Source organism: Apis mellifera, linkage group LG8 (genome assembly GCF_003254395.2).
Source record: "Apis mellifera strain DH4 linkage group LG8, Amel_HAv3.1, whole genome shotgun sequence".
Classification (NCBI taxonomy): domain Eukaryota; kingdom Metazoa; phylum Arthropoda; class Insecta; order Hymenoptera; family Apidae; genus Apis; species Apis mellifera.
In genome coordinates this window covers 8,211,516-8,234,984 of record NC_037645.1, presented here as the reverse complement: position 1 = coordinate 8,234,984, position 23,469 = coordinate 8,211,516, and the positions used below count along the sequence as shown (strand labels likewise).

At 25.4% G+C, this 23,469-nt stretch overlaps 5 protein-coding genes across 6 annotated transcripts; 3 read left to right on the top strand and 2 right to left on the bottom strand.

Moving 5' to 3' along the window:
* Positions 1–697: 697 nt before the first annotated feature.
* LOC412746 (calcineurin-binding protein cabin-1) lies at positions 698–14,502 on the bottom strand. The gene is made up of 14 exons (XM_006564606.3): positions 14,405–14,502; positions 12,095–12,192; positions 10,164–11,686; positions 9,909–10,073; positions 9,659–9,847; positions 9,446–9,586; positions 9,190–9,370; positions 7,738–9,122; positions 7,290–7,665; positions 5,795–7,216; positions 3,265–3,428; positions 2,859–3,126; positions 2,631–2,774; positions 698–2,549 (listed from the first exon to the last, which is right to left on the bottom strand). Exons 2-14 carry the CDS (start codon positions 12,176–12,178, stop codon positions 879–881), a joined length of 7,713 nt encoding a protein of 2,570 aa, XP_006564669.2. The 5' UTR covers positions 12,179–12,192; positions 14,405–14,502; the 3' UTR covers positions 698–878.
* On the top strand, positions 3,384–5,804 carry LOC107964838 (probable uridine nucleosidase 2). Its single transcript, XM_016913496.2, has 6 exons — positions 3,384–3,544; positions 3,628–3,706; positions 4,597–4,783; positions 4,849–5,023; positions 5,100–5,353; positions 5,415–5,804. The coding sequence occupies exons 2-6, from the start codon at positions 3,636–3,638 to the stop codon at positions 5,724–5,726; spliced, it is 999 nt and encodes a 332-aa protein (XP_016768985.2). The 5' UTR covers positions 3,384–3,544; positions 3,628–3,635; the 3' UTR covers positions 5,727–5,804.
* LOC725370 lies at positions 12,664–14,376 on the top strand. 2 transcript variants are annotated; one of them, XM_006564608.2, is made up of 4 exons: positions 12,664–12,867; positions 13,625–13,759; positions 13,882–13,970; positions 14,054–14,376. In XM_006564608.2, exons 1-4 carry the CDS (start codon positions 12,852–12,854, stop codon positions 14,165–14,167), a joined length of 354 nt encoding a protein of 117 aa, XP_006564671.1. In that variant the 5' UTR covers positions 12,664–12,851; the 3' UTR covers positions 14,168–14,376. The 2 variants fall into 2 exon arrangements, with proteins under 2 accessions (XP_006564671.1, XP_006564670.1); XM_006564607.1 differs by lacking the exon at positions 12,664–12,867 and having other exon boundaries at positions 13,506–13,759.
* On the bottom strand, positions 14,063–20,272 carry LOC725332 (nuclear pore complex protein Nup160 homolog). Its single transcript, XM_026442376.1, has 9 exons — positions 20,054–20,272; positions 19,496–19,809; positions 19,284–19,413; positions 18,672–19,198; positions 17,138–18,597; positions 16,328–17,010; positions 15,561–16,258; positions 15,259–15,492; positions 14,063–14,508 (listed from the first exon to the last, which is right to left on the bottom strand). The coding sequence occupies exons 1-9, from the start codon at positions 20,136–20,138 to the stop codon at positions 14,407–14,409; spliced, it is 4,233 nt and encodes a 1,410-aa protein (XP_026298161.1). The 5' UTR covers positions 20,139–20,272; the 3' UTR covers positions 14,063–14,406.
* Positions 20,273–21,684: 1,412 nt separating this feature from the next.
* Positions 21,685–23,432, top strand: LOC409544 (ruvB-like 1). The gene is made up of 3 exons (XM_393051.7): positions 21,685–21,934; positions 22,106–22,781; positions 22,878–23,432. Exons 1-3 carry the CDS (start codon positions 21,794–21,796, stop codon positions 23,429–23,431), a joined length of 1,371 nt encoding a protein of 456 aa, XP_393051.1. The 5' UTR covers positions 21,685–21,793; the 3' UTR covers position 23,432.
* The last annotated feature ends 37 nt before the right edge of the window (positions 23,433–23,469 follow it).

Genomic DNA, 23,469 nt, shown 5'->3' with positions numbered 1-23,469 from the left:
TTACTAAAATAACAAAATTTATAGATTGTATATAAAAATTCTCTGTAGCAATTTTTGCAAAGAAATAAACATTTTAAACTAAAAAAAAAAGATTGATTTAAATTTCTTATTCAATAAAAGTAAATAGCATTATATATATATATATATATATATATATATACATATATATATATATTTTTTTTTAACGAGAAAACTTTTATAAATTATTCATTAGAAAATATACACATGTTACTAATATCTAATTACATTTACCTATTCTCTTTTTTACATACAAAAAAAATTGTATTGGTTGCTGAATGTACATAGTAGAAAAATAATTGTATTGTTTTATTAATATGCAAAAATGTTTCCTTGGAATTATTGTGAAATTATATTCGCGATTGCATTACTGTTACGATTATTAGAACTTCGTAAAAAGTAGTGATATTCAAGCATTGTCATCCTGAGGCTTGTCATCCTAACTTGTGAAAAGTTAAATTTTCACTACTTTTTTCATGGAATATAATTTCTTGAATATATGTATATTTTATTAAGAATTTCATTTTAATTATTTTCATAGTTTAGAATACGTTTATTATTATCTATTTTCATGTGAGATAATTAAATGTTCATATATAGAATGACTCCATTAGGCACAGAAGTGAGAAGGCTAGCGAACTATTTCAGTCGTTCTTGATTAAAACAAAACTAGACTGCAAAAATGTTAAAAAATATTATTTGTATGATTATTTTATCTTATAATTTACATTATAATCATTTCAAATTATGGATGACAATTGCATTCAGCATGAACAATACATTAATAAACAAAAGTCAAAAAATGAGATGTAAAAATTAAAAAACAAGGGATGAAATACTAATATTCTTGTAATGGACATTCAATCATCTAATGTTATAATTTCAACACTATCATTGATTTTTTCTCCTTTTTTGCTAGAAACACTACTCGATTTCCCTCTCGATAAATCATACATAGTTTTGCTACAGTCCGATGGCCTTAGAGATTCTGACACTTTTTGTGAAACTACACTCACACCCGAAGACAAGTTTTTTGTGTATTCTAGAGTTGACTTTATTTGCTGAGGCTTTTGCTGAGGTATGATCTCTAAATGCGAATGCTGTTTCAATTGGGAAAGCATCGAGAAAGCTTCAACAGAATTTCCTTGAGAATATGAATTTGGCAAAGAATTGGAAATATCCATTGTTGGTTTCGTTTTTGTAGACGATTTTTTATATTGTGAATATTTTGTACTTGGACCTTTCAAACCAGCTTGAGGATTTACCGGACTTACGGAAATTCCACTTAATTCTGGTGGTATGTACGGTGCCATTGACGAGTTCCCAGGCATTGTACTTAATATATTTGATAAATTATTCGGCAATGCAGACATTGTTTTAACTGGTTTTGCTTTTCTAACTAAATTTTGCACATTTGTTTGTGAATACGATCTTTGTGAATTTTTCTTTGATAATAATTTGTGTTGTAATGACGTTCCTGAATGAGAAGTAGATACGTTTATAGGTAATGTTTGTTTCATGGTTATTGATGGACTCAATGCTGCATGTGCAACTTGAGGAACTGCAGGTGGGTTTGTTGTCGCACTATTTTTCAAAGGAGAATGCGATAAAGACGGATTGTGTGCTGGCTGAGGCTCAGTCAATGACTTTGATACTCGAATTTGAGGTGCGCTTATTTGTTTTGGTGGACTAGTTTTAACTTGTGTGTGAACAATAGATGGTTTTAGCAAAGAAACTTGTGTAGTTGGTGGTTGTAAAATAGTTTTTGATGGTTGTGATATTTGTAAAGATTTTGAAAGTTGGACTGCTACAGATTCACTTTGTGGACTTTGTTTTGATGATTTACTTTTGGGTAATACTGTATTTACTGGAGTTATTGATATACTAGGTCTATCTTTAGTTAAAGATGCAGTGGTCGTAGTTTTTGTTGTTACTGCTTGTTGATACATGGGTGTAGAACGTGAAGTTGTTGCTGAAGCATTACTTAAATTTAATAACTGTTGTACTGTTAAATTATTTAAGTTACCCAAATTATTTATATTAGAAGCAGCATTCATATTAGAAGTAGATGTACTCATTGTAGGTACACTGCTAATGTTGGATGCAGTAGCAATGGTACTATTTAATCCACTAGCTAGACTTGATAAAGAAGAAAGATTATTTTGATATTGTCTCAAAATATCTTGATAATTACCCATTTGATTTAAATAATTCATAGCTGATAAAGGATCCATCATACTATTGCTTAATCCACTTGTTAATAAAGCGGATAATATATTTGGATCAACTAATGGATGCATAAAATAAGGATTCATTAAAGATCGATTTCCCGATGCTCCCATATAATTAGCGAAAGTAGCTTTCGCACTGAATTGATTCATTGCGTTACTACTTTGCATTGCTTGTAGATATTTATTCACATTGGGTGGACGTCCTCTTGGTCGACCAGTGGATGTTAAATTTCTGTATGGTTTTCGACTTTGAGAAGATTGCGGTGATGTAGAAGTGATTTGTGGTTGGGATGTAGTTACCTATACAAACACATTGAAAATGAAATTTGTATTAATATAAAAAGTACAAGTGATTTTAAATAATAATATTATAAAACTTACAGGAATTGGAGATGTAGCTTGAGGCTGTGTTTGATTTTCTGTAGGTTTATCAAGACTAGAGAAAAACTTGCTTAAAACTTTTCGATTATAATTATAATCATTACAATATTTTGTAGCAATTTCTAAAACATTTCCTTCCAAATTCTATAAAAAAAAATTTAAAAAATAAAATAATTATGAATATTTATGAGATATTCTCAAAATATTTTATTCAAAAAATTAACTTACTTTATTGCCGATATATGTTTTATACGTATCTACCAATAAAGAAGCAAGTACTTGTATAGTTTGTTCTTTAGTTTGAAAACTTTTTAAAGCTCTCTGATATACCCAATATGTATCAAGAAGTACTTGAGTTCTAGCATCTGCATTTTTGTTAATTGCAAGATCAGAAGTGCTTGTTCCCATTAATTGTACCTTAGTTCTAAGAGATTGCAAACACAGAGTCAATGCTTGACAAGATAATTGCTCTCTTTCTGAATCACGTAAATATTTTCTAAAAAAAAATAACATACAATTTTAGAAATAAATATTTTTCATATTTTGAAGTATCAAATCATTGTATTTATATAAATTTATATTAATAAAAGAAAAGATATGTAGAAAATAAAATATTTTTTTATTTAAACTGTACTTGTCTGATTCTGGTATTTTTCCAAGTTGCACACTTAATTGCATTAACATTCGACCATCATTCGTTTCTTTAAGTACTTGCATTAATAAAGTTACGCAACGAGACATATGAAAAGCGAAACTTCCCGGTCTATCAACTTCTCTGTTTGGTATATGCCATACGCCCTGTAAAGATAAGCGATATATTTACATTGAGATAAAAAAGTTGAATAAACCATGATTATTTGATCATAATAGTATTCGAATATAAAATTAAATTTATTAATCCAAAAAATAAATAGGTATGTGCAATTTTTATTTTCTTTTATTATTGCAATTTTATTGCAATTTTTATTTTATGTAAATAATATTTATATTTGTTTAGAAAAAAAAATGAAGATACATATGTTTTATTGTAAGCTTTTAGCTACAATCTCATTATGTGTGATATTATATAATATCAGGTAAAAATTTAAAAATTTAAAAATTTAATAAAAAATTGTTCAATACAATTGTAATGAAATCATGATATAATAAATTAAATAAATTTTTAATATGAATGTTAAAATAAGTTGATATAAAGATTGATATTAATTATTGTATTATTTATTAATCAACGAAATAAAAAGTTTTAATTCTTGATTATATGAAGATTGTGTAATGTCAATTCGGAATTGCATTGTCTCTTTTAATATGTTTCTGAATTTTTAATAATTTTTAATAATTATTGCTATTGCTATTATCCAATAGCAATTAAATAAAATAAAATATTATATATTGGATAAAATATTATAAAATTAAATTGCTGTAAAATATAATATATCAATTTATAAATAATTTTTATAGTCTAAAATTTAAAATATTTCATAACTTCGAATGGCTACATTACAAGCATTACAATTTAATTGATGCCATTTACGATTTCGTTATATTAATTGGATTAACTTACAGAATAATTCACACAATTAGAGCAAATCATATCTTCTAATTAAAAAATATATTTAAGAAACAGAAGAAAAAGAATTATATCTTTATAATTATATTTTTCTTGTATAACACTTTTACAATAATCCTTTAAATAAAAATTTAAATTTTTTAATAGATTCAATCATTTTACCATTCGACATAAAAAAATATTATGCATACTCGAAAAATTATTAATTTGAAATATATAAAAAAAATATTGTGAAAATATAATTTTTCTTTTAAGGTTTTTTTATACTAGAAAAAGAGATATAATTTTTCTAATTGCATAAATTAACTTATATAAATTAAAAAAAATTTTAAAAATGTAAAACATATAAATTCATTTATATTTTTTAAATAAGATAATTATTATTAAATCTTTTATAAGGTTTATCAATGCATTGGAAAAAATTATAATAGATACAGATGCTGGGGCAGATGATGCAGTAGCTATATTTTTAATTCTTAAGTCTACAAATAATATTTTAGCAATTACTTGCTCTTATGGAAATACATATGTGGAAAATGTAGTTATTAATGTACTTAAAATCTTAACCATTGCCAATAGAAGTGACGTAAGTATATTAATAACTTATTTAAATATTATTATTATATAATTATATATTATTATATCTTATAGATACCGGTATATAAAGGAGCACAAAAGGCATTAATAAATGAATATAAACATGATGATAGTTTTTTTGGTTCTGATGGTCTTGGAGATTTTAATTTTACCGAAAATATAATTGCTAAAGTAGATGAAAGTAAACATGCAGCTGTAGCTCTCATAGACATAGTAAAACAATATCCAAGTAATTGACTTATATAATATAATATAAATTAATTTGTTAAGAAGTTATGATTAATTATATTTATTATAAATTATAGATCAAATAACTTTATTAAGTATTGGTCCATTAACAAATATTGCCACAGCAATTGCATTGGAACCTTTATTTTTAAAGTATTTAAAAAATCATATTATATTAGGTTCCAGTATTTCTGGAATTGGTAATATTCTACCTAATGTTGAATTTAATTTTTATCAAGATCCAGAAAGTAATTATATGGTTTTGAATAAAACCACTAACACAACTATTTTATTTCCATGGGAGACAGCAATTCAAAGTTATATATCTATGGTAATTATTTAAAAATAATATAAAAAAATTATGAAATAATAAAACTTCAATTTTTTAACAGGATTGGCGTAAAAATGTATTGGGAAAGATAAATTCTACTATTATAAATTTTTTAAATAAAGCGGAACGAATAAATTTGTCGAACTCTAATTCGTGGTATGCTTCTGATGCAATGGCTGCTGCAACTATGTTATGGCCACAACTTATAATAAAATCCATAGAAACCAATGTACAACCTGTAATTGACGGACTCGCAAGAGGTTCAATACTTGTGGATTATACTAATTTAACTAAGAAATCAAAAAATGCAAGAATTATACAATCATTTGATACAGCTACTTTCCAACAATTCTTATTGGAAAAATTTTCTTAAATTTATCAAAATTTATTTTATCTATTTTGCAAATATATATGTAATTAAATATAATATAAAATACTTACATTGAAAAAATTTGTGCTTTTTCTATCAGCAAACAATCCTTGAAAATTTTCGCCTCGATAAAATTGACAATTATAATTGTCTAACAAAAGATTTCTGCATTTTATTATATCTTTAGCAGTCTTGTTATTGAAGAAAAAATGAGATAGTCTGTAAAATGATTTGTAGTGTTCTGAAAATCTTAAGATGCATTGTTCTAGACCAGCTAAACAATATGCTATTAAAGTAGCAACTTCTTCTTCTGACATATTTTCTTCTTTTTGTGCAAAATCTGAATCTTCTTTCTTTTTTTCACTTTCACTTTCACCAGAATCGGTTTCAGTATCAGTTGAACTATCGCTATCAGAACTATCGTCACTGCTACTTGATTCATCGCTGCTACTAGAACTAGAATTATTTGTTTCCGTTGTCGTAGTTGTTTGTGTGGTTGTTGTACTTTCTTGTGAACCTCTCCTACTTAAAGTTGTTTCTTCCTTCGTAGCACTAGCAGGCTTCTTTTTATCGAGAATTTTATCTTTCATTTCTTTATTATTTAATTGAAAATCTTCATTTTGTAACCATTTTCCATCAAATTTTCTTGTATCTTCGTCTTCAGGTGAAGACTGTCGTGTTTCTTGACTAATTTCCATTGCTTGTTTCATGAGTGCATCCATTAAATCTTGAACATTCTCCGACTTCGTTTCATTTTCGAATATGGTACCAATCTTTACAGACGTTAATGAATTTTTTTTAGCATCATCTGATTTTAATATCTTTGTTTTTTCAATAGTTTTCTTTGCTTTCTTTTTTTGTGATTTTGATTCATTGCTTTCATCACTCGATAATACCATAATATCATCGATTTTTTCTTTTTGTGAAACCATATCGCAAACTTTCGTGATTACATCATCTATTAAAGCTACGACATCATGCATTAATTGCAAATGAGATACATTGCTTAATTTTATTTTCTTTATATTATCTTGAGGTAATTCAGTAGGAGATCTTTTACGTGTTTCAGTTTTTTCTTGTTCATTACGTTGATTTGTTCCAAATCCTGTATTTGTTCTGTCTATAATTTCAATTTCCTCGATACTATTTGAACGTTGAGCAATGGTGACAACATTTCTGTCACTTTCAGTTGTAAATTCCATTTCTTTTCCAATAATTTTATTACTTGTGAAAAGATTTTCTTCCTTAGTTTTCTCATTTAATTTTGAAGTATATTTCATAAAAGGCCCTTTAGCACATTTCTCAAGATGAAATTGAAGCAATTGACCTAAAGATTTTTTCAAGGGTTTTCCTTCGTGCTGCTCAAGATATTTTAATATGCTTGCATGAATTCGATAATGGACTTCTAATGCTTCTATTGAAAGATGCTGTGGATATTTATGATTTATTCTGCGTGGATATTGTGCATTATTGTGATATAATAATTCACTAGCCTATAATCAGATATAAAAAAAAATTAGAATATTTTAAGTATAATTAAAATAAATAGAATATAGATTTGTAAACCTTTGCATAATGTTCTAAATATATAGGAGGATCTTGATTTTTTTTTTCTGCAATTTTACCAAGCATATATTGATATAACCATCTTTCATCATGTGGTATTGTTCCATCCTTATCACCAATAAATAAACGAGCACAAGATTGAAAACATTTATATGCTATTTCTAACATTTCTTCTTTCCTAGTTTCTAGGATTTCAAATCGTCCCATACTTAATGTATGTGTCTCTTGTTTTAATAATCGTGAACAAAATGAATGAACAGTATATGCAAATGATCCATATTCAGTCCAAATAATATGATTACAGGAATCTAATTCGACAGCATGTCGATAACTAGATTGAGTTAATTTTGCTTTTGCTAAAAGTTTGTCTTCATTTCTAAACATGAAATGAATAATTGACATTATTAATTTGTTTTATATCATATTAATGATTTAAATTAGTACTTACATTGGAGTATACTTATTTAACCAAGTGTCTATTACAGTGGCTGATGACATTGCTAATCCAGTCCAAGAGCTCAATCTTGTTGGATGAAAACATAAATCCAATAAATAATATCGAATAGCTGCACTCCACTTACCGTTTTTAAAATAAAAATCTGCTAGCAGATAATAAATAGTGGACATAGAATGTGGTAGAAGTTTTTTGACAGTTGGCATTGTTTCTCGTTCACCCATGATATAAGCCATCATTTCATCAATTACTTGATTTGGATCACTTTCTGGAGGAATTAACTTTATTATACGTTTAAATAAATCTTCTGTATCTGCACTAATTGTTAAAGATTTAGGTGAACAAAATTCTGGTATTTGCTTGGGTTTATAGAAATCGAACAATAATTGTGCTCCTTCCCAAGTCACTTTCATTTGAGGTACTCCATGTTCCTCTATATGTTTTGGTCGACTCTTATTTACTTTATTATAATGACCATACAAACAATAAAATATTTGTTCTAAATATTTTGAAACTTTGCTTTTTATGCTAGAAAATTGAGGTGTTTCCAATTTTGGAATAACTAAATTTAAAGTAAAAAATAATAGTTTTGCTTCATTATAACAACACCATGAATGTCTTCCCATAAAATCATGAGCAATAAATAAAATCATAATGGATGCTGGAACACCTTCATCTTCATCATCTGATTCAGAATAATTAGAGTTATGTTTATTTTTATATGATGATTCAGCCTTTGCTCTCTCTTTATCTTCTTTATATTGCAAAATATAATGCAATAAAATCCAAGGTAAAACAGTTTCAAGTGGCATTTCTACAGTTGTTTCTGATACATCTAATTGATTGCAAACAATATGAACCAAATTTTGTACTAATCTTGAAAGACGTGTTTCCGGCAAATATTTCACAACAAAAGTGCTAACTTCAATTGTACAAGCTTTTAATTTTTCAAGTGCCATTAAAATAGAAGTTGTCCATTTTTTTTGTTCGATTTCATCAGAAGCATTTAAATAATTTTGCCATGCCTCATTAAGACAAGCTTCTGCCCACACATAACATTCCTCATATTGTTGTAATTGCCATAAACTATCTAATAACATAGATAATTGTTGTACCCTATCAACAATATTATCATTTACAGATAAAAATTTATTTCCTTGTTTTGCAAATTTAAATGTATCCTGTAATATATAAGCTAGTTCAGCATATTTTTTTTCATCATACAGATTTTGTATCTCTCCTAATTTTTGTCCTCTATGAATAGATTTAAGTTTTTTCTCTACTATTTTAATACTGATTTGAGAATTATATTTACAATTAGGCAGTTTCAAAAAAATGTTTTGATTTTGTTTTTCCAATTCTTGCATGTGATTTAATAACTAAAAAAACAATTTTTGATTATATAAATTATAAAATATGTTTTTATGTTGGAATTGAACTACTTACCAATTCTAAAGTTTCAATGACAATATCTGTATCTCCTTGGCACAAAAAAATATTAGCTTTGAGCCATAAAACCCTTAATAATATGAAAATATTTTCTTCATTTATAATATCTCTTCTAACGCTTGTAAAAATTATATGCCCTAATTCTTCAGATGGCAATCCTGTACCAAGTTTATCTAATCTAAAATAAATGATATATTTTCATTATTTTTTTAATGCAAAATGATTGATAAAAAAAAAAAAAAATAAAACATACGTTGAAGAAGGTAATATATCTGGTTTATTGCTTAACCATTTATCTGTGTGAAGTTCACCAAATAATAAAGTCATTTCAGCATCTAATTTTAAAACATCATCATTTATATCTTCAAATGGTGATGGATGAGGAATGTGTTCTCTGCATAAAAAAGAAAACAAATTTTATGGTTGGTATCATATTTATATAGAAAAATATATTTATTTGATATACCTCATAAATGTATATGCTTGCAAATATATGTCTAATATTCCTTTAGACCATTGTTGATTCCATTTAGTACATAAAAATTCTGTATATTTTGCTATAATTATCATTAAATTATTCTTATTACTGTGTTCATTAATAAATATATTTACATCAGCTATTTCACATTCTGTGCCGAAATAATTTTGTTGTTGACTATAGACAAAAAAAAGTTATTATCAAATTTTTATTAACAAATTTTATATTAAATAAATACCTCATATCGGGACTCGGTGATTTCGAACTCTCAGAACTTTTAACTGTTTCTATAATATTGCTATTATTTTCTTGATTAGCAAACAATTGATATAAATCCATTGTATCCATAGAATCATCCATATTTTTAGAAGGATCATCTTTGGTTAATTTTACAGTATCTGGTCTAAAATATTAAACATATGATTTATGTATAATAAGAGTATTATAGATTATATAAAAATAAATATATAAGTATAAATATATTTTTACATACAATAATGTGCTAGGAAATATTCTTCTAAGAGTTTCTTCTAGTTGAACATCATCTCTTTCAGCTTCTCTTCTATTTGAACTTCTAACTCTTGCTGAACGTCTCATGCTATTACAACTCCAAGCCCATTGTTGTAGAAAACATAAAGCACTTCTTCTTCTCTTCTTCACCTTTTGTACTTCTTCTTTTCCTTCAATTTTCTCAGATAATTTTTCTTCTGTCTTACACTGTGGTTTGTCTTCTTTTTTTAAATTTTTTTCATCAGATTTGTTACTATCTTTATCACTAATATTATCATTTTGTGCTTCATTATCAGCATCATCCATTATTTTATCTAATTGTAATTTATCTTCACTTTCATGTACTTCAAAATTTTGTTCATCTAAATCATTTTTTATTTGACTTTGTTCTTCAAACTGTACAGCATCTGTATCTAAAATTCTTAAAGGATCTTCATCTTCTATTATTTGTACATCAGTGGAACATGATTTTTTGTCATCTTCTATTTCAATTTCCATTAGAGATTCAGTACCAGCACATACTTGATTGTCATCAGATGTTTCAAATGGAGAATTTGTTTCATCCGTTTCCATCTTCATTGATTTTTCAATATCATTTTCATTTTTTATCATGGCACTTTGTAATATTTCTTGATCAGTGTTAGCATCATTTTCTGTCTCAGTATATGTTTTAGATATCTCTTCAGAATTTTGAACAATTAAATTAATTCTACTAACGAAACTTAAGTTATTTTCTGCAATGTATCTGTGCATATCTAATAAACATTCTCCTAAATCTAACCAAGTATAATTTTTTATAGGTTTCCTTAATGTCAAATCTGGCAATGGTTTAGGACAAAATTCTTTTTTACAAGCTTCTGCCCATTTTTTGGCAATATCTTTTGCTTCTGCTATTAACTTATCTCCTATTAAATGATCATATTGAGTATATAATGGTGGATCTAACTGCCAATCATTATTATATAATTTATAGCATTCTTCAAGGCATGGAATGTCTTTAAATATTTTATCACGAAAAGCTAAACCTTTCACATAAGTAGGGTCACGTTCTAATGCCATAGAAATATATAAAAGACAATTCATATAATCAGGAACTGCATATAAGGCAGTTATCATATTATCTAAACATGGCCAATGATTTGCATTACATTTTAAACCTTGCTTAAATGATGAACATGCTAATTCTAAATTTGAAATTTTCAAAGCTAAAGTGCCTATTCTATACCACAGTGTTACATCTGAATCATCTAAATTAGCTGCTTCCCAATAATTTTCTATAGCTTCATCATAATTTCCTAATATGGCCTGTATAGCTCCAATATTTTTAAAACAAGAATATTTTAATGACAACATTGGTCTAGATTTACCATCGGGTATTTCAGGTTTTTGAACTTCATCCAACAATTCAGTTTCTAAAAGATCTTTAAAAATATTAAGTGCATCTTCTTGTTTATTTTCTTTTAATAATACTAAAGCTTTATTATATTCAGTAAAAGCTATTTGTTCCTGAAACAGATATATATGAAATAATTTTTTATATTTTAATGAAGCATATGTCAGTAATAATGAACAATCTGTATAAAAAATTAATTTTAATTTTTCTGTATAAAAAACAAAAATTAAAAAAAATGATAATAAATGAATTGAATATGCATATCATATATCTAATTAAATAATGTGTTCTTTGAATATAAATAATTTATAATATATAATTTAAAATAGTGCGAAATAAAAGATAATCAAATATAAAATATTAAATTATTGTAAATAGATATCAATAAAAATAGTTCTTATAATTTGATGTTTTATTATTTTATATAAAATTTCTATCATATAAAAATCAAGTTTTCATAAATGACAAGTTTATAGGTTAAGTTTTATAAGTAGTAAAAAGTTAACAATTCCGACACATACTTGAGCTTCTTTTGTAATAGTTGGTACATCTTCTTCTTCACTTTCTTCACTAGATTCTTCGTTTAATGCCGATATCTTTATCATTTTTAGGATTTTTCCTTAAAAATTGAGATTTATATATAAAATATCAACAAATCAACCGGTTTTTTTTAACGCCGCCATGCTACTAAGCATACAACGTGCTAGTTTGTATTTATATATTTATATAGGGTGGTTAAAAAATATATATATTCGTTTCTTATAATTTTAAAATGTTCTACATTTTTTTGATAGAAATGTAATTCATGCATATCTTTATTTTTTACATGTATTATATACTGTTTATATAAAATAATTAAAATGAAATTATTGTTTAAACACCTTATATATGCATTATCTATGAACTTTCGAGATAATTTTATGCACACGTTTCGCACATATTGTAACGTGTATTTTTATTTTATATTAATAATATAATTGTTTTATATGATTTATTTAAAATTTTATATTTATATTAAATTTTGTAAAAATTTTATTATTATGTAAATATATCAATTTTTTATTTTGTATTTTTTTATCAATTTTTATCAATTACTATTATTATTTTATTGAAATTATTAATTTATTTTCTCTATTTATGAAAATAAATGAAATACATACAATTTTCTTAGATAAAATAGAAATAAAAATTTTTACTGAAATAAAAAAAGTAAAAAATTTTATAAGAGGAATTAAAAAGTATATTGGGTCATTGAACTATTGTATTTAACATGCTACAATGTTTATGATTTGGGGTAAGTATTATTAACAAATTTTCTTGTATGTACTAGTTTATAAGATGATAAATTTAGTTATTAAAAATTTAAAATTGTGTACAAAACATAAATAAAAAAATCAAATATAAGATTTAGCACAAATACATACAGGATTAATATAAAATTGTCTATAAATTAATGCTTTTTTAAGTATTTGATAATAAAAAATTAAAAGAAAAAATTAACAAGAAATTTAATAATTAAAATACAATGGTATATATAAAAACACCAGTTTTAAAAAATTTAACTACATTATTTTTAACATGTTAAATACATTTCCATTATAAATCATATAAAAACATTTTATTTTATGGTAGACTATAGATAATAACTATTATAAACTATTATTTACTATTTACTTCCTAATAATATTAAAATCACTGAAATGACAACAAATTAAATAAAAATATTAATAGAAATAGAAATTGTTAAAATAATAAATAGAATAAAATTATTCTTATAAATATATAGAAGTCATTTTTATAGAAAGTTTATGTTAACATTTTTTGTTAAAATAAATTTTGTTAAAGTATATCCTAATAAAAATTAAAATACATAATAATTATGTTGGCACTTTTACTTTATGCTATAAATAATGATTTTTTACTAACTGAAAATAATATTAATTGAAATTGTTGTATACAAATTTAAACTTATTTTCCAAATACAATTAAAGTTTAAAGTACATAATGAAATAGTTATTAGAAACTTATTATGATAAATATATACATTGTAGGAGATTGGATCGCAGATGGAGTGCAATCTGTAGACATGCGAAGTTTCCTTGATTCTGTAGTTATAACAAATAAAAGTATTGTAAGGAGAATTCGCGTGTCTCCCTATGAAATATATAAAACGCATTGGCGTAATGGTGAGATATCTTTAGATAAGATAAAGATTATTAATTTCTGATATTGTATCTTTATGCAGTCTTATAAAATTTGTTTCTATTTCATAATTTTCTTACCATAAATTATCAATATTTGTTTTTAGATCCCGAAATACAAAAACATTATTGGGCAGCATCTTTTCTTTTACCCATTGGAACAATTTTTATTCTGGCTTTGATAGTTCTTTTAATGGTAACATTTTCTTCATAACTTTTCAATAAAATAATCAATTACATTTAGAAATAATGATTAATTTAATTTTACGATCGTTTCAGGTATTGTTCAAAAGATGTCCACAAATGATTGCCGCGATTGTCACATCAATTCTTGGTGTGATTATTATATTTACAGTACTGGTATCAATTAATCATGCTCCAATTTACGCTTGATATTTTCTAATATTTCTTCTTACAAAATACAAAATGTAATATTTTATCTTTTCTAATATGTTCAAAATTTTACAGACCAAGATTAATATAAGGATTACTGTGCCATCAATGCAAACAGTTACACATGCATGCACATACTGAATATTTTTATATTCTGTATATTCTTATAATAGAAAAACAAAATATATTATCAAACAATTTTCACATAATTTTTACTAGTATAAATGTTTTACTTACTACTAGTGATTTTTTTTACTTAATTTTATTTCAATCATATCCTTTGATACGTTTATTACTTTTTCTTTGTATTTATCTAATGCTTGTTGTAATCTCTGGTAATTCTAAAATTAGTATTTTTATTAATATTTTTATGAATGTAATATATAGACTGAGATTTAAATGGGAAAACGTAAATATCTTCATTATAAAAAATTCATTTTATGAAAAAAATATTCAGGACAAAAGTGAAAAAATTAAAAGATATAATATCATCAAGATACAATCATAATAAACAATATAATATGAATATAAGATATATAATTTTAAAGAGAATATAGAGAATATAAAATAAATGATTGTAGAAAGCACATATATAATAGGAAATTTTTTAAAAATGATCTATTCGTATCTTTTAATTTCTATTTATTAAAATAAAAAATTAATTTTCCATAAAAATCCAATTGAGATTTAAAAAACAGATTCGCTACTCTATAATCCTATTAACTCATAGTCTAAATATTTGATTAACACTGATTATGTATCTTAACATGAATATATGTTTTAATAAAAATTCAATATTATAAGCCCATTAATAAAAGTGATATTATTGGAAATATGTAATGTAAACTTTTTTAGATTAAATTATCGGAACAGAACAATTATCAAACTCATTTCATTTTTTATGAAATCTCCATAAGGATAAAAAAAAAAAAAAGAATGTCTTGAAAAAAAATTTTTTTAAATATAAAATTTTCCCTTTGAAATAGTACAACTTAATCCTGAATATTTTTTTTATAAAATTAAAAATAACAGAAATATTTAGTTTTTTTTATTTGGATGCTGCATCCTATATAAAGTAAAAAAATGCATACCTCGGAAAAAATAGGTTTCTCACTAATTTCTTTTAATTCGTATAAAAGTACTTCTAATGTATTAAGTGGTAACCAAACTGCCATTTGAGTTACAGATGTTAAATATGTTTCAAGACCAAAATTTTCTATACCATTACCCAAAACAGCATTAATGTATTCAATTCCTAAATCACTAGCTTCTAATATTCTACCAGTATTTAACATAAGACGAAGAAGTTCTGCAGCATTTCGTTTCTATAATAATAATAAAAAAAAGTTTTAATTATATAAATATGAGTAAAAATTTCTAAAAATTTATTCACCTTATATGATATTAATAACCATTGAGGTATGAACGCTCTTTCTTGAAGTAATTTTCGGGCTACAGCTTTATGTAATTCGCTACATCTATCTTTTTCATGTTCTAATGTCAAATATTCTAATAATCTCCAAGCAGTATTTGTAATATTTGTATTAGATAAACCAATATCAAATATATCATTTTGAATAAGCCAATCCCATGCATTTGAATCTTCTCCTCGACTTAATCGTATACATTGTGAAGTTAAACTTTCAAGTATAGAGCTTTTATTAATATTAAATTCATCACATAAATGCAATGCTGTCGTGTATAATCCAATAGTTGATAGAATAATAATAAGCTCTGAAGGTCCAGCATGTGAAACAATATCTGAATTCATTTTTGATACTTTCAATCTTGCATCCACTACATAGTATTCTTTTTTTATATCATTTAATTCGAGAACTTCAACTTGTTTCTTTATTTTATAGTGCAAAATATCTTCATTGCTGATACTTTTTCTTGTTTGAGAAATTTCATAATCCATCTCCTCTAAATAATTTTGATCAATTACAGGTCTAACAATCCATCTATACTTTTCAGAAACAAGATGTAATGCATTAATACATGCTAATAAGCATTGAGCTTGTCTTGATACGATTACAACAGATTGTGATTCTTGGCTCAAACGCATAGCTTGTTCATACATCACTGATGCAGCTAAAACAAATTAATTATAATATAAAAAATGTTTATTTGTTAATATCATAATAGATCAAAGTTTAATACCTTTCCGCATATTTCCTTTATTTATATGGAAGCTATATAAAAAATTGTAATAATTATTTTCCATGAGATCCACGCTTCGGGCTCTACCTTCTACTATTCTTTCTAAATCTTCGTACATATCAACATATGGAAATGAAATTAAATCTATTAATTTTTTTCGTTCAAACAGAGTTACTACTAATTGTCTCAAACAATCTACTCTACGCGCAGCATCTGGATTCGAATTTAAACAATTATAAGCTTTGGTATGATGACCCAAGTTTAAATGTTGCACAAATACTATTGAATGCAATGTTGGTAAATTAGGATCATCTTTATCAGCTATTAATATAGCTGTTTCAGCGAGTTCTATGATGCAGTCAAAAGCATTATGTTCTTCAAATAATCTGATAACTTTTAAATAATATTGAATTAACGAACTATTTTCAGACAGTACACTGGATTCAAGTAATGCATCTGCTAAAAATTCATCTGTTAAAATTCCTCCAGAAGCTCGGAGAAAATGATCGCATGCTTTTTGCGCTTCTCCCATTTCAAGTAATGCGACTGCTAAAATAAATTTTCTCGATGCAATGTTCCATTCACACCATGTATTCAAGAGTCTTACATATTCTTGAACCAATAAAAATTGACAACTAGACAGTAGCCATTCAGGAAAGATAAAATTTCCCGATCTTGGCCAACTAATTAATTATTATTAAGTAAACATATAATAATTTAAAAATATATATATAATATATATATATAAAATAAATTTTAAAATATTATAATTTTTAATTATAATTTAAAATAAATTTTAAAAAAGGATACATAAGTTGAGCGATAAATGTAATATGTGTTAACATGCCATAATGCCAAGGAATTAAAGTAGTTGCATCTAAATTTGTATGAGCCATTAAATTATGAGCATGTTTTGCACCACTGTTTTGTATAAATAATTCTAATAATAACAAAGATCGATGTTGTTTAAATACTATATTCGTTCTTGAATCAGCAAGCTTCAATAGTGCTAAACGCTGAACATTAGAATCTAATAATGACTGCACAGGCATTGGTAATGCTGTAGATTCACATATCCATGTTACAACGTAATAAGCTTGCATTAACACTACTGTTCTGGGTGCTAATGATGATTTTATAGAATGTAAAGATCGCGAATCAAACAATTCTGGTCGCAACAGTATTATTTGTTGCAAAATTAATAAATTCCTGCAGATTGCGAATCTTAATTGTGTTATTTGTGTTACACTTTTCGATATTGCCGAGATACCCAAATGACTACTAAAAAAGTGATTTATATTAAGTAATAATTTTGAAGCATCATGATCTTCATTAAGTTGTAATTTATTTGGTTGACCAAGATCATATGTTAATGTTTCCAATAACATTGCCATAGCACTGGATATATCTCTAACATTTGATAATCTATGAGAGCTAGGATGATGTGTAATAAAATTACTAATTGGTTCTTCTGATTCTAACATTAATTTTGATAATAAATCATCAATAATGATATCTGGACTTCTTAAATGATACATTTCTCTCTTTATCGCTATTTTAGTTTCTTCAGATAATTGTTCTTCTATTAATACCAATGCTGACATTATTATAATAAGATCTTGACATATATCCTCATCTTGCGACAAAATTGGTGATATTTTGAATCGCGATGTATATGATTTCTCATTGCAGAACATTAAATATTCCAAAGCTTCCATTGGTCTCAAAAGTGAAAAGCATGATTTTTTAAGTAAAACTACTCCATAAACGGTTGGTAGTAACAACAATCCCACTGGTCTCGTACTATTAGCATGATACTGTATAACACAAGAATAAAATTTTGACCAACATCGATTGGCGATTTCCAAGTAATCTTCGTCCATAAGTTCGTAATCCATAATTTCAGCCTGTATTTCAGCTTCTACTGCTTTTTCAGCTTCTATTTTCAATTCAGTGGCAGAAAGAATTTTATTCTCTATACAATTAGATCTTCGATATATATTCAAGGCTTTTGTTATATCTGTCAAAGAAAATTGTCCAGGATAAAAAATATAATTAATATATGCTTGTCTTGGATCAGTATCAGCATCATTAAGGATATAATCTCTATCTGGTGTTTGTTCTAAGATTGCTGTTTCCCATTCAGAATTAACACGCATACCACTCGATAATGATAATTGGGCATGAGTTACTTCAACTGTATCCATGTCAGTAGTTCTCCATACAGCCCATAATCGAGTAATAGTAAAAAAAAAATCGACTAAATGTTGCTGTAAAGATTGATATAAAAATTATTAACATAATGTATGTATAATTAATATAAATATATATAAAAAATACATACATCTGGTGCAAATTTTGTACATAATCTCTTAAATTTAAATACACCATTATCTTGAATCGGTTTTAAAATACAAAATTCACATCTGGAATTAAATTTTAAAAAAGTCGCCAAGTATAATTCATTATTAGGACTCAACGTTTTTTTTAATATATGTCCTTGTGCACCTTCAGATGCAACGTGATTATCTATTGTTATATCACTTACTGCCACACATTGAGCTTTATTACAAGACCACATACGAATATTACCTTCACGGCATAAAGCAAAAAGATATGTATCATTTTCACAATTATGTATAGTTAATGACATAGCCACATGAGCTTCAGAATTACGACCTCTGAAAGCAGTTGCAATACCACTAAGAAATCTTGGTACTATTGAATCTTGTTTTAATTCATTACTATGCACAAGGCCAGTTTTAATGTCTAGCCTTAAAAGAAGTATAGTTCCAGAATTATAAGCAAAAGCAAATAATGCTTCTTGTGGTGGAATAAACCATGATGCAGCTGCATGAGGAACTGGAGAATCTATAAAAAAAATCATAGCATTATAGTAATAGATATATATAAATATTGTTTTCTATATTTTTATATTCTATCATAAGTTATTAACTTGTAGTTCCTGCATTTGTAATAACATGAAACATATGAGGATCTTCCATTGTTTTTTTTATATTCTGAGTAGATGTTTCACTAAATATTGACTGTGTACCTAAATCTTTATATGTATTTAATGAATGTTCCTAAAAAATAATAATACATCAATATATTAAAAACTTAATATTTGTATAATATTCATATATTTAACTCTTAAAAAGTACTTACATTTTTATGAATTCGTTCAGGATGAGGAAATGATAATTTATGAACACTAGAAACAGTTGCTATTAATATAATTACTGAATTAATTGTTTCATGTATAGAAATTCCATCCAAAATAGGTGTGTCTGTAAATTTATATCTTACTCTACAATTAGCCAAATTAATATCTAAACTGTGTTCAACCAATTCAAGTACATCATGACAAATACGCCAATAAATAAATCGATTCCGTGTAAAATATTTTGAACCATCATTATAAGAATAACCACCAGCTCGCTCTGGAACTTTTATATCTTGCAAAGTACTTTGACTACCACCTATGAAATAATATAATTATTGAATTATATATATAGAATTATATTTCATTTGAAAAGTACAAATATAGGAATTAATTAGAAATTTTATTTATATTCATTTATAAAGTTATGTTTTTATTTTAAAAGTGATATATGCTTTTATAAATAAAAAATAATCACTTATACAGTAAAAATATTTCTTTTAAATTATTTTTTAAAATGTAATATTATTTATCTAATAAAAATAAAGGTTATGATTATCTACCTGTATTCAACTTGATTTCATTCCACTTTTCTGGTACAGTTTGATCAGGTACAACTTCCCGGTAACCCAACAGAAATTCTTCCATTTCTTTACTGTATTTTTGAATAAATAATATGTCAGTTTAACTTGTAAATTACATTACAACGATGCTCAAAATTTTAGCGGGCATCGAACATTGCGTGTTAGCATCACGCTTTACGCTTCGCGCTTTGCACTTTGGCGCCCTCAATTTTACCTTCTGTTGCTAACTTGTATGATTTATTCAATATTCTTTTAGTTGAAACTAAAATGATTTTTCTTTAAAAAATTCTTTAATTTCTTTTTTGTGATTTAAAAAATTATTTTTAAAATCATGTTTATAAAAAATAAATAAAAAATATTTAATTAAGAAATTATATTTATAAAAAAATAAGTAAAAAATGAAACAAATATATATATGTATTTAATGAATGATATACTAATTGATATTTGATTTTTTTTTATATTTCTTTAAATTATTATTATAAGTTATTTGTATAAAATACATAAAATTTTTAAATTAGTCATAAAAAGTTATAAAAAATATAAGTTAAACAAAAATAAAAATAAAAAAAAACCAAAAGGAGGGTCGACGTCAACACCTAGGATCTGTGGTGTGGAAGAAAAACCACTCAAATGTTGTCAAATTAATGGGAATTAGTTTAAATTATATTGAATACCGTTGCTCAAATACTTTGCCAGGTGCATCGGACCCGAAAATATGTTTTTTAAAACGTACTTATATACAAACATACAATTGTGCGAGCACTTTGGAGAAAATCATATGTTTATGAGACATCTATTATTAGAAAGATGAATTACTTATAAATTTTATAAAACTTATTAAACAAAACAAATATAGGCAAAATTCATAATAAATAAAATATAAATGAGGAAATAGTACATAAAATTCTTACAATTTAAATTTTAATTTGGACTTATAAAAGATTAAAAATTTAATTTAGATATTTGGATTTTTTAATTTTGTTATATAATTCATTATTTAATTCTAATTATTTAATTCTAATATTTACAACTAGGTAGATGGTATTTCAATTTATAAATTTTTAAAAATTAGTTATAGATTATAACTATATATTAAAAAAAAGAAAATATATTAGATAAAATTAGATTTAATATTAATTTCTAAAAATCTAAAAACTTAAGATTAAATTTGATAGAAATTAATAAAAATTTAATCTAATTTAATCTAAAATTAATCTTTAAAAATTTAATCTTAAATTTAAAAAAAATTCAAATTGCAAAATAAAAGTTTAATTTTTATTTTAATTTAGAAAAAATAAAATTTAGAAAATTAATTTAGAAAATTTAGATTAAAGTTTGTTGAATAAAAAAAAATCATATTCATTAAAATAATAATTTCAAATATTTATTTATGCAGAAATATTACTATTGAAACAGTATAATAAATTTCTTTCAAAATTAATATTCTAATGAAATCCTACTTTTTTTATATTTCATGATATATTTTTTCATTCATTTATAATGAATGAATGATATTATTAATTGATTCAATATTTCATTATTATTTTATTTATTAATTCAATCAAGATTAAGAAAAAATTTAATTTTCGCGGGAAATATTATGAACTAAGTTGCCATAACAATTCAATATGGAAGAAATAGAAGTTATATCAATCAAATAAATATTTATACAACGTGTTATTTAGAAGTAAGATTTTTCTATATACTAAAAAAAGAATGAAAATCGAAGAGGTAAAAAGTACTGCAAAGACTCAAAGAATATCAGCTCATACACATATAAAAGGCCTAGGTCTTGATGAAAATGGTGCAGCAATACAAGCTGCAGCCGGTCTTGTTGGTCAAGAAATGGCTCGTGAGGTTAGAATTATTTATTTAGAATTATACTAATAAATTATAATTATTTCTAATATTCATCTATTGAAATATGTCTTTAATTATCAATATTATCTTTTTTAATTATTTTTTTCTATATAAAGATTTTTATTGAAATTAGAAAAATAATTAGATTTTTTTTTTCAAATATTTTAGGCAGCTGGAATAGTTGTTGATATGATAAAATCAAAAAAAATGGCTGGGAGAGCTGTATTATTAGCTGGTCCACCTGGTACTGGAAAAACTGCAATTGCATTAGCTATTGCTCAAGAATTAGGCAATAAAGTACCATTTTGTCCTATGGTAGGCTCAGAAGTTTATAGTTCTGAAATAAAAAAAACAGAAGTTTTAATGGAAAATTTTAGAAGAGCTATTGGGCTTAGAATCAAAGAGACTAAAGAAGTATTTGAAGGAGAAGTTACAGAATTAACTCCAATTGAAACAGAAAATCCAATGGGTGGATATGGAAAAACAGTATCTCATGTAGTAATTGGATTAAAAACTGCTAAAGGTACTAAGCAGTTAAAGTTAGATCCTTCCATATATGAATCATTGCAAAAGGAAAAGGTAGAAACAGGAGATGTAATTTACATTGAAGCAAATAATGGTGCTGTAAAAAGACAGGGTAGAAGTGATAATTTTGCAACCGAATTTGACTTAGAAGCAGAAGAATATGTTCCTTTACCTAAAGGTGATGTACACAAGAAAAAAGAAGTCATTCAAGATGTAACATTACATGATCTAGATGTTGCTAATGCTAAACCACAAGGTGGTCAAGATATTATGTCTATGATGGGTCAATTAATGAAACCTAAAAAAACAGAAATTACAGGTAAAAGAATTTGAAATTGATTAAAAAAATTTATATATTATTGGTAATAAAAATTTTAATTTGAAACTAAAAATATATTTATATTGTGCATTATAGATAAATTGCGTAAAGAAATAAACAAAGTAGTAAATAAATATATTGATCAAGGAATTGCAGAATTAGTACCAGGAGTTTTATTTATAGATGAGGTACACATGTTAGATATAGAAACATTTACGTATCTTCATCGTGCATTGGAAAGCGCAATTGCACCAATAGTTATCTTTGCAACAAATCGAGGTCGCTGCATAATCAGAGGAACAGAAGATATTATATCACCTCATGGAATACCTCTTGATCTTTTAGATAGACTATTAATTATACGAACGCTTCCTTATTCTAGATCGGAAATAGAACAAATCGTCAAATTAAGAGCTACAACAGAAGGATTACAAATCGAAGATGAAGCTTTATCAGCTCTTGGTGAAGTAGGTACAAAAACGACGCTTAGATATGTAGTACAACTTTTAACTCCCGCGGCATTAACAGCCAAAGTTAACGAAAGAACAATAATAAAGAAAGAAGATATTGAAGAAGTAGCATCATTGTTCTTAGATGCAAAGTCTTCTGCTAAAATTCTTACACAAAATAAAGATAAATTTATGAAATGAATGGGTTCGATTCGATTCGATTGTTACTTGGTTACAAT